The following is an 11,673-nucleotide window of genomic DNA, read 5'->3' as shown; positions in this document are numbered from 1 at the left end:
GTTGGTTATTAGCAAGTAAGGGGTTTGAACCAGGTTTTATCTGTAGTTATACATAAGATACCACTATAAAGTATGGAGAATAATTTAAAAAATTGGAGCAGAATGATATATCCAGGTCAATGATATGCTTCAAAGTTGTCTCCTACACAGATTCCAACTAATTTTTGGCAAATCTCTTTAGGAATTCGCTTTCCAGTCAATTATGAATCACAATCATGTTGAATTTTTTTGATTATCTAATTTCATTGTCTACCTGATTCACAAGGTTTCTCTTTGAATGAATTTCAAAAAATCAAACCCATTAATAAAGTACAAAGGTTTGCATTCAACAAACTGCATACTATATTAAAAAGATATAGACATTGTCATAACAGAAAGGTTCAAACATGCTTTGAGCAGAGAGAGTATCAACAGAATAAAGGAAAAATTCTGGCCAGGACAAAGCTTTTTTGGATCTGTAAATTCTGCCATTTTTTTTTAAACAAAAATCTCAATCTTTGTAGCTACACCTTAATTTTGTAAATAAATACTTTCTACAGCCCCTTAAATACTTCCACATGGCTTTTTAATTGTTTACAGGTGCTCCTTCATCATCATCAAACACACACACCAGGGCATGTTTCTCAACTTGATTGTGCTTTGCTCTCGCCTAGTGCACTTAAAAATATGCTGACGGTTGAGTCTGCCCTCAGAGAGTCTGATTTAATTGCTCTGGGTTGCAGCCTGGCCACTGGGAATTTTAGAAGTCTGCAGGTAGTTCTAATGAGCCAGATTGCCAGATTACCTGAATCTGGGTTACCTTCTCATCAGCCCTGTGTCCTTAGAGACACAGAGCGGAGTCCTCCTCAATGTCTCAGGTTTTTCATCTCTGATAACTGATGACAAAACACGTAGCTTCTCTAAGCCTCAGTTTCCCCGAAGGTGAAGTGGAGGTAACACTTTTTTCTACCTGCTTTATACACCTGTCAAGAGGATCATGAAAGATTGTGTTTATGGAAAGATTTTGCAAACCAGATATTTTTGTTATGGTTATTAATCATTTTATTTCCAACAACACATACTAAGATTCTTAAGGATAGAAAAGTATGATATTCTCTTTTTGTTTGCTTCATGCCCAACGTTAGAATTTATATACCATCCTATCGTCTTTCATGCCACCATTTCTTTCTTTAAATCCTCCACCCAGCTCTGTATCAGGAGTATATGCTTTACTAAGCATTACTTGATACTCTTTGGCCACAGACCCATCTTCTGCTGGGGTCCCAGTCTCTTCTCAGTTGGTAGGTCAGTGCTCTTTGGTGACCTGTTTTATTAGCTCCCGGCTGTCCTGGTCTGAACTCTTAGCCAACTGGACATATCGCTCTCACACTTTGACTCTTCCCCAGGCTTACATCCTGAATATTTTTGCTGATTCTAGTTCTTCGTGTTTCCCTGAAATTTTATATTTGCTATGGGATGGAGGTAAGGCACTTTCCCCCATCTTTGTATCTGGGGTCAAAGCCATGGTTTCAGTTCTTCGGGGCTTGAGGCTGCTGTCATTGTCTACAGGAAGAGCAGGGCTGTCCAGGAGTGCTCAGTAATTCCTCTGTACAAGCCCATCCCATTACTTCCAGGAGTCATGCCTTATTACAAGCTTGTGGCGTTGTCACTTTTTAACCCTTGGTTTACTCAGGAGCAAAGCAATGTGCAGGAAACCTAAGCATGTCTTCCTGTCTGTATTCAGAGCTGGCCTCAGAATTCATGATCTTGTTTCCGTGTTTTCTCCCAGTTCTTATGTTGCGACATACCTTGGCCTCTAGATAGTATCTCCTCTCTCTAATTCACAATGAGGTGTAATTGGCTAGGCAGACAAGTCTACGTACTTGTGTTATTTGCACAAGTTAAACTTCTCCTCAATGTCTCAGATTTTTCATCTCTGATGATTGATGACAGTAATGGAATCCAAACACCCTGAGTTTGGGGCGAGGATAGAATATCATGTGTGAAGCGTCCTAATAGAACCCTGGGCTGGAAAGATATCTATTGACAGTCATTTCCATCCTATATCACCGTCTGGTCCTTGATTTTCTCCTTCACAGGTTAAGGTCTTAGATTCTTTGATTCTAGGAAACAGAACTTGAATTTTTTTTGATTCAATATTTGTGTTCATTGCAAAGTGACCATCACAATAAATCTAGTTAACATTCACAGTCTTGACCATTTTTTAGCATGTAGTTCACTAGTAGTAGATACATAATTTTGTGCAACCACACCGTCAACAATCTCCATAAATTTTTTCATCTTATAAAACTGAAATTCTATACTCATTAAACACAAATTCCCCATTCCCCCTCCTCCCAGCCCCTGGCAACCAACATTTTCTTTTCTTTTTTTTTTTATTTATTTTAATTGGAGTATGGTTGATTTACAATGTAACATTAGAACTTATCAATATTTCTGAGGTGAACTTTTACAGGGTAAGGCAGGTAGGCTTTCTTCCCAGATTCTAAATCATCTAGGTCATGCCATTGTGCATTTTCATTTGCTTAGCCACTAAGAAAAGGCAATCTAATTTTCAATCTGGACAGATCAACCAATTGTGCGAAAGGACAGCCATTTTCCGTGGAAAAAAAGTAAATGAGCATAACTTGGTTATTTACAAGTTCAGGAAGGTACCATAGGGAGTAGCTGGGTAAAATAACTGCTTGGGCAGAGAGGACTTTGGAGGACTGATGATGTAGGGGGCATTGGGGCACAGGGCCCCAGTAGGGACCAGAAACAAAAACTTATAAAGAGAGGGGCAATAAGCAGAAATGAATTTAAGATTTCTTTCCTCTCACAAAATCAGAGAAGCTTCTTTGCCAAATGTTCACACCATGTTTAGGTATTCAGGCTCAGGAGTTGTACATCTAAATAGTTCAAATCCCAGCTCTGCCACTTATTGGCTTTGTCTTAGGAAAATTCTGAGCATTTCTCTATCTGTTACCTTATCTGTAAAATGGGAATAATTTTTTTTGTCTCTCATTCTCTTTCTTACTCACTTTTTTGTCTCTCTCTCTTTTTTCCTTTTGATCTTTGAGAGTATAATAGCTTTACACCATTGTGCTAGTTTCTGCTGTACAACAAAGCGAATCAGCTGTATTTATACATATAGTCTCACATCCCCTCCCTCTTGAGCCTCCCTCTCACCCTCCCTATCCCACCCCTCTAGGGTATCACCAATCACTGAGTTGATCTCCCTGTGTTATGCAGTTGCTTCCCACTAGCTATCTATTTTTACATTTGGTAGTGTACAAATGTCAATACTACTCTTTCACTTTGTCCCAGCTTCTCCTTCCCCCGTTCCCGTGTCCTCAAGTCTATTCTCTACATCTGCGTCTTTATGCTTCCTCTGCCACTGAGTTCATCAGTACCATTTTTTTAGATTCCAAAATGGGAATAATTTTATAGGCCAGTCTTACAGGGTGGTTGGATGATGAAATGAGAAATGGGCCATAGCACTTGGCACAAGTTTGGCACATAATAAGTATTCATGAAATGGTAGCGTCACCGTCGTCATCACCATCACCGCCATCATCATTGTTATGAGTGCTCACACAGAGCTGTAAGGCTGGAGGATTCCCAGAGGATGAGTAGAAATGATGCCTCCAGAAAGGAGGGTTTGGTGGCAATGCAACCCCAGGTGGAGAACTCTTCCTCCTCAAGCATCACCCCAAGTAAGATAAACAAACCTACAAGATCAGGAACTTAGCAGAGAAAGTAGGGACACTAGGCTGTCTGCCAACTTCCTAATCCAGCCACAAAATTTATGTTAACATTTGCATTTTTGTTGTTTAATTTATGAATATAGGTCTGTGCCTCTAGTCCTTGCAAGGTAAGCGAGTAAGGCTTGATCACCACTAGGTTGGCACGGACACTGTGACCAGGTGTCTGCTCAACAAAATTGAATGTTCATAAAATTCTTCACCTGAGCCATCTGGGCCATTAGGAAGGAAGAAGGTTACAGAAATAATTATCATCACCCCCACCCCATATTCACACACAATGTCTTACTTACGTTTCACAACAAAACCATGAGGTGGGCAGAATTATTCTTACTTCAATTTAAGAGATGAGGAAAACAAGAGTCAAAAAAAGGGAATCCACTTCTCTGGGGTCATATCATCAGGAAGGATGTGCACCCAGGTTATTTAGCTTCAAATGTATGATTTTCTGCTCCCCCTATACTGCTTTTGAAATCTGGATACATCCTTTTAAAGGGCCTTATATTGTCTTCCACAAATAATCTTTTGGGACTTCTTTCTGAACCATAATTTTGTTTCTATATGGAACAAAGGACAGCTTGAGGGACAGGGAATAGAAGGTGACATGGGGAAGGCTACTTTGTTAATATTCATTATTGGGCAATAGGGGAGAATCCCTAGGGTTTGGAAGGGTCAAAGGCTATCTGATCTCAGAGGTGATGGAGAGCTGCGTACTCATCAGGGATGGTGCCCACTTCCTAGGGACGACAGAGTCAAGCTTTATTCTCGTGGGCTCTGACCTGTTTGAGATCATCTCAGGCTGGCAAACTCACACCTCTAGGGGTATTCAATGCTCTAAGACAGAGGAGTAAGTCTAAGAATAAGGCAAGAGAAATTTCCAGAGGCTTTGAGGTGAGGTTACTATGGATACCAAGATAGCTCTGAGCGCCTGATTCTGGTTTTCCTTTCTTGCTGAGTCTGAAGTGTTATGCTTCGATTTATGCTTTAACACTGACACTTGAACTCTCGCTCTGTGGAGTATTCCCACCTTAATTTACCTTCTAGACATTTCTTCTCTTTCTCGCCTGTAGGGAGACTATTGCTTTAGTGAAGGTTGGTAAACTTTTAGTGCAGGACCAGGTAGTAAATATAGGCTTTGCAAGCTAGATGGTATTTGTTGTAACTACTCGACTTTCATTTAGCACAAAGGCAATCATAGACAATACCTACATGAACAGGCCTGGGTGTGTCCCAATAAGCCTTGATTTATAAAAAAAAAGGCAGCAGGCCAAACTGTGGGCTGTAGCGTGCTGATCTCTGCTTCAGTGCTATTCCCATCCATCTAGCCGGTTTCATTTTCCAACTATGAACACTCAATTATTTTCTTTTTTTTTTTAAATTTAAATTTAATGGAGTATAGTTAATTTACAGTGCTGTGTTAGTTTCAAGTGTACAGCAAACTAATTCAGTTATACATATACATATATTTATTCTTTTTCATATTCTTTTCCCATATAGGTTTTTACAGAATATTGAGTAGAGTTCCCTGTGCTATACAGTAGGTCCTTGTTGGTTATCTATGTTTTATATATAACACTCAATTATTTTCAATATCTCCAGTTATTGAGAAATTCCCAATTAATACTCTCCTTGAGTAAGACTCAGGATCCTTGTAGTTAATACAGGATGAGCTTCTGCTCTAAGGACAGGTTGAACTGAACAGTGAAATGTGGGTAGACTTGAGAGAAGCTGGCCATCTAGAAGACTGTTCTCTCTACACTCTCTTTCCAGGGAGTCCAGTGGAAGAACCTCATGGGTGAGGCGTTCCAGATTCCTAAAGAACTCCACCCCACATCCTTGGCTGTCCACCCCACTGAGTAATGGGGAGAGCTTCTCAGGGCTGTGATGATTCTGCCTCCTTTGAAGCCATCTGATGACCTTCTGATATCACCCACTGCTAGCACCCTGGAGGAGCCTGGTATGACACAAGCTGAATGGAATAATTTTATGAGTTGAGGGGGGACTCTTTGGAGGCATCTAAGTAGCATATTTTGGAGAAAAAAATTAGCTGAAGCATTAGGAAAGGAAACTATGCTGAATGCCAAGACCCCACCCACAATTAAGGGTATAAAAGGACTTTGGAGAAAGGAAAGACTCAAACCTCACTCACCTCCACCTCCATCGGTTCACCTGCCCTTCCGTCACCTCTCCTAGCACCATGCCTTACAGCTGCTGCCTGCCCAGCCTGAGCTGCCGCTCCAGCTACTCCTCCCGGCCCTGCCTGCCCTCCAGCTGCCACGGCGCCACCCTGCCCGGGGCCTGCAACATCCCCGCCATTGTGGGCAACTACAGCGGGTTCTGCGAGGGCTCCTTCAACGGCAACGAGAAGGAGACCATGCAGTTCCTGAACGACCGTCTGGCCAGCTACCTGGAGAAGGTGCGGCAGCTGGAGCGGGACAACGCGGAGCTGGAGAACCGCATCCGGGAGCGGAGCCAGCAGCAGGAGCCCCTCCTGTGCGCCAGCTACCAGTCCTACTTCCGGGTCATCGAGGAGCTCCAGCAGAAGGTGAGGGGTGGGCTGTGAGGGGGCACAGCAGCAGCTTCCTGGCTTTGAACAATAAGACATTCTCAAGTTCAAGTGGTCCTCATCGTAGAATCTTGTTTTCAGATCCTGTCCACCAAGTCTGAGAACTCCAGGCTGCTGGTGCAGATTGACAATGCCAAGCTGGCCTCTGATGACTTCAGGACCAAGTACGTTGAGGTTTGGGGGCCAGGTGACCTCCAAGGCCCCTATGGCTCTTTCACGGTCCTGTGGGCCTAACATTGCCTGAAAGGGAAGAGAAAGCCATTTCTTCCTTTTTATTTCTCTTCTTAAGCCTGGTTATGGAACATCAGTTTCAAATGGAGATCCAGACTCAGGCTGTTCGACCTTCTTAAAATTCAAAGGCCTTCTTAAAACCCAAGGCCTTCTTAAAACCCAAAATTCAGATTGAAATTAATTGTTCTTAGGGAAGTTGATTGATTTGGTGGTATATTCACCAACAAAATTGAGGAGAGAGAGTCCATCTCTTGAGTCTCCTGGGTGCCTTCTGGTGTTAGGGTGAGCCCAAGTCCTCTCTACCTGTCTATGCAGAGCTTGAAGGAAGAGGCAGAAAACTGTGCAGAGAGAGCCAGTCTGATCCCATGAACGCAAGACATGGGGTGGGGAGTGGGGCTTCCTTCCTGGCTCATCCTCCCACCCTGATCTGTGCTCACAGGTACGAGATGGAGCGTTCCTCGCGGCAGCTGGTGGAGTCGGACATAAACAGCTTGCGCAAGATCCTGGACGAGCTGACCCTGTGCAAGGCTGACCTGGAGGCCCAGGTGGAGTCCCTGAGGGAGGAGCTGCTCTGCCTCAAGAAGAACCACGAGGAGGTGAGAGGAAAAGAAATCAATAGGCTTCAGAGCTAAGCCTTTAGCGTTGGGAATCAGGAGGCAACTGTCATCAGGCTCCCTGGACTGGGACTCGTCTCTGAAGAACTCAAGGTCAGCTCAGGGAATGGTGATGCTAGCTCCGTATCATGGGATGAGGTGAGCTGCAAGGGTTGGATGGTGTTGGAGATGCAGGGGAAAGTCTCTATTCATTGAGGTCTCCTCTCACTGGTCACTGTTAGGTCTTGAATTTGGTGGTAGAGATGGAAGAGAAAAAGAAATAACATGCCTGCTCTTCAAAGAACTCATTTTCTAGTCTGGGGAGATGGTCATGTACAAACACAGTGCATCATACAGGCAGAGAGAAATAAGTATTATATAAGATATAAATATAAAATAGCTGCTATCACGTCATTATTTTCTTGCTATTATTTACCCTACTAGAAAACATAATCATTTCATTTCATAATTGTGTTTCTAGTTAAGTACTCCAAAATGGAGAAAATAACACATTTCCTTTTCCTGTTGTGCTCCTGTGTTTCAAATTGAAAGCCTTGTCATATTTCTTCCTTAGTGGGTGTCACCTTTTTTCCTGGTAGGTGCAATGTCTTGCAAAGCAGTCATCACATGACTTTGACATTTTGCGTTTAAATGTGACATTCTCTCCTATCACTGCTCCCTGAACATCATGGAGAATGGTTCTTACAATGCTCATGTATCTTTCGTTGTCAAGGGTGAGGGGAACATGTGCTGGTCAGGTGACTGTTGTAAAGGAATCAGAAAGAAAGACCTGTGTAGGGGGAGGGTGTCCCACCTGTAATGAGGGTGACTGTGATCCTGTGTGGGCAGCTTGGTTGGTCAGGGAGATAGCTGGACCTCAAGGAAGTTTCAAACTCTGTGTCCAATCTTATTCCACCATCTCAAGCTGAGGCACTTAGCAATGACTCACTGCTTTTAAATAGTAAAAACACATTTTTGCTGTATATCTTCCAGGATAGGCATGTAGAGTGGGAAGTTTTGATTTATCTTTTGCTTGTCAAACTTGTACAATAGGTATTTCATTACAGAAGCTTTTGTTATATGGAAACAATACTTATATGTTCACATACAAGCCTCAGGCTCTGCGAACAATCCAGTCTGCCTGAAGAGAGACTGGGAAGTCTCCTCAGAGGCATGTCAGAGGATGGGGGACGATTGTAATACTCCAGTCTGAGGGAAGAGACTGAGCAAGACACAGAAGGGGCAGAGTGGGGCATATCTGAGTATGGCCGGGGAGGCAGCATCTACTGGGACATGATGGAAAAGAGGTAGGAAGGCCCTGCACATGCCAAGGAGTTTGGACTTAGTCTTATAGGAAATGTGAGCTTGTTTTACTTTTCTGGGAAATGAAAGGATGTGATCCCTCTTCGCGTTTCTTCCTATACCAAATCTGCTTCAGTCTTTGGGAATGATCAGGTTATTCCTTTCAGTGCATTTTGGGCAGGACTGTGCAGCAGGAAGATAGCAGATCCATTTCTATGGGTTCTTTCCTCTTCCTCCTTCAGGAAGTCAACACCCTGCGGAGCCAGCTTGGAGACCACTTCAACGTGGAGGTGGATGCCGCCCCCACCGTGGACCTGAACCAAGTGCTCAACGAGACCAGGGCTCAGTACGAGGCCCTGGTGGAGACCAACCGCAGGGACGTGGAGGAATGGTTCGCCAGGCAGGTGGGCATCTCGGCACGTGGCCGCCCAGGCCCCTCGGCCCCTCAGGGCCCCTCAGGCAGGGTCTGATCCCGCCTTCTCCCCTTTGGTGTTTCAGACCGAGGAGCTGAACAAGCAGGTGGTGTCCAGCTCGGAGCAGCTGCAGTCCTACCAGGCGGAGATCATCGAGCTGAGACGCACGGTCAATGCCCTGGAGGTGGAGCTGCAGGCCCAGCACAACCTGGTGGGTATTGTTCAGACTCCTGGTGAGAAGGGGAGGTCGGGGAGGCAGAGTCCCTGGGATGCCCTTTGGGCCCTCCTCTCCTGAACTCTTGGAGCCTGTGATTTGTTTGGAAGCTATGGAGAAGCCCTTTAAGGAGCATCTCTGGGACCTTCCTTACGTTCCCCACGACAGAGAGACTCTCTGGAGAACACCCTGACGGAGACGGAGGCGCGCTACAGCTCCCAGCTGGCGCAGGTGCAGTACCTGATCGGCAACGTGGAGTCCCAGCTGGCGGAGATCCGGGCTGACCTGGAGCGGCAGAACCAGGAGTACCAGGTGCTGCTGGACGTGCGGGCCCGGCTGGAGTGTGAGATCAACACGTACCGGGGGCTGCTGGAGAGCGAGGACTGCAAGTGAGTAGGAGAGGCAATTCTAGGAAAACGTGTGGTAGGACTACAAGACACTGTGGACACACACACGTTGGCCATATTTTCAATTCACCAAACAGTACGCATTCATGGAGTGTCTCCTCTTGTGACAGTTAAACAAATGTGGAAGGTTAAAGGTGAAGGGCATTCATCCTCTACTTCAGGGAGCTAACAGTGGAGGGGTGGTGGTAGAGGCTGTTACGACAGCAACTGTTGGGTATGGCAGACTGTGTTAAGCTCTGTGAGATCCCAAGAGCATGAGATAACCATTTTCTAGCTCTGTGCATGGCATTCTGGGACAGGGAGAGGGATTTGGTAACAATCAAGTTTGATTCCAACTATAACTCCAAACACTAAGAATTCAGATATGTCTTATGAAGCACCTTAGGGCTCTCTCCACTCCTCTCCCCAACCCATTCTAAACCTTTGTGTTCTCCCAGGCTTCCCTGCAACCCATGCACCACCACCAATGCTAGTGGCAACACCTGCAGACCCTGCACTCAAAAGTGTGGCTATTAATTAAAAAACTCACCTCCTCTTGGAAGACGACAATGAAGCCTAGATCAAGCACAGGAAAAGTCCCCAGGTCCTGCCTTTGCTGGAGCTCAGTTACCATTTAGAAACCTTGTCAAGCCAGCTGTGATATTTCTACACATTGAAATGCTCTCTAGACCCATGAGCCAAGACACACATCAGCAACTTCCGATGTCTGGAAAACTCCCTCCTGCTGAATGTTGTCTCTATCTGTGAAGATGTCCAGCTTCCTGTAATCTGAGCTCCAGGTTTTACTTCAGGGTGTTTCCTATATGTAATGTGTTTTCTGCTTCCCTAGCTTCTTTGGTATTCTCTGGAATGCAAGGAGGCTACTTCATTTACTTCCCAATAAACTTTATTTCTCTTGCACAGTCAATGTGTTTCTCATTCATATGCATGCATTGTAAAGTACTTGTCATGGCTGTTTCATAAAAATACCCCTTCATTAGGAGTATGAAATGGGTGCAGTGACTGAACCAGTCATTATGTTCCATTGGTAAATACAGATGGAGAGGGAGGGCTGCCCTCCTGGGAGGCTCCCACCCAGGAAGATCATGCAGAAAATCTGACCTTTAAAACTCATGTCCAAGTCATTACCCATCATTGAGTTTATCTCCCTATAAGTATAAATACAGTTGATTCACTTTGGTGTACCTCAAAAACAGGCACAAGTGTGTAAAGCAATTATATTCCAAAGAAGAGCTTTAAAAACAAAAAACAAACCCCCAAAATCTCATGCTCTTTTTGTCTTGGCTGCAACTGTGAGAATCCTCCCCAAACCTCACAGCTCTCTCCCACTCTCATCCCCCTTTCCCACTCTCACCCCCATTACTCTGAAATTCTCTGCTTCCATGTTCTCCCTAATTGTGAAGATCAGTTCCTATAGAAACTGCTCAAAGAGGAGCTACCCTCTCCTCTCAACATCTTGACTGCCCCTGCATCACCAATATACATACCTGCCCTTTCCTCAATATGTAGCGTCAATGATTTCCACCACCTCACACACTCTGGGTCCTCTTGTTAGATCTCTGACTGCCCCTTCTACATCCCTGCTTATGGAGAACTAGCACCTCTAAGCTGATGACTCCCAAATCTTGCTCTCACCTCAGCTCAGGTTCCAGGTCTTCACCCATAGGACACTTTCACTTGGTATCAAGCCATCACATCACATTTACTTGGATGAAAACTTATCTTTGCCAAACTGGTCCATCTTGTTACCCTCTTGTTATACTCAACACTTTGTAATCTAAGGGCCCTTTAATGCAGACAGGTGTATCTCTTTACTTCCCTCTCTTCAAGTTTATTCTTTTCTCCAGGTCTTTGCTCATACCTAGAATATTCTTCCATAACCTCTTTATCATTTCATTTCCTATCATTTCAAGAAAGGCCAATGCTCATTAAGTCTCCCCCCAACAAACACGAATCCTACCCCACCCCCACTTGCCTCATCTCTGAATTTTTAGCACTTTCAATTCTATCAGCCACCATCTCAATGAGTCATTCAATTGGGTGGTGACTGAGGCAGCTGCAATCAACCATCTATTGTGTGGGCCAGTATTGTGTGGGGTCCTGAGAACATGCAAATAAGTGAACCCTGGCCCTGGCCCACAGCATATGTACAGTCTAGAGTGGATAAGACAAGGAGACAAACGTCACACAGACAGACATCAATG

At 44.5% G+C, this 11,673-nt stretch overlaps 1 protein-coding gene across 1 annotated transcript; it reads left to right on the top strand.

Annotated features, from left to right (window-relative positions):
• The first annotated feature begins 5,813 nt into the window (after positions 1-5,813).
• LOC130840217 (keratin, type I cuticular Ha4-like) lies at positions 5,814-10,369 on the top strand. The gene is given in 8 exon segments (XM_057715512.1): positions 5,814-5,885; positions 5,887-6,288; positions 6,391-6,473; positions 6,980-7,136; positions 8,678-8,839; positions 8,934-9,059; positions 9,231-9,451; positions 9,907-10,369. Coding segments are annotated over 8 exon segments (1,302 nt in total). The 3' UTR covers positions 9,986-10,369.
• The last annotated feature ends 1,304 nt before the right edge of the window (positions 10,370-11,673 follow it).

The sequence above is a fragment of the Hippopotamus amphibius genome, chromosome 17, assembly GCF_030028045.1.
Source record: "Hippopotamus amphibius kiboko isolate mHipAmp2 chromosome 17, mHipAmp2.hap2, whole genome shotgun sequence".
Lineage (NCBI taxonomy): Eukaryota > Metazoa > Chordata > Mammalia > Artiodactyla > Hippopotamidae > Hippopotamus > Hippopotamus amphibius.
This window is presented reverse-complemented; position numbering and strand designations above follow the sequence as displayed.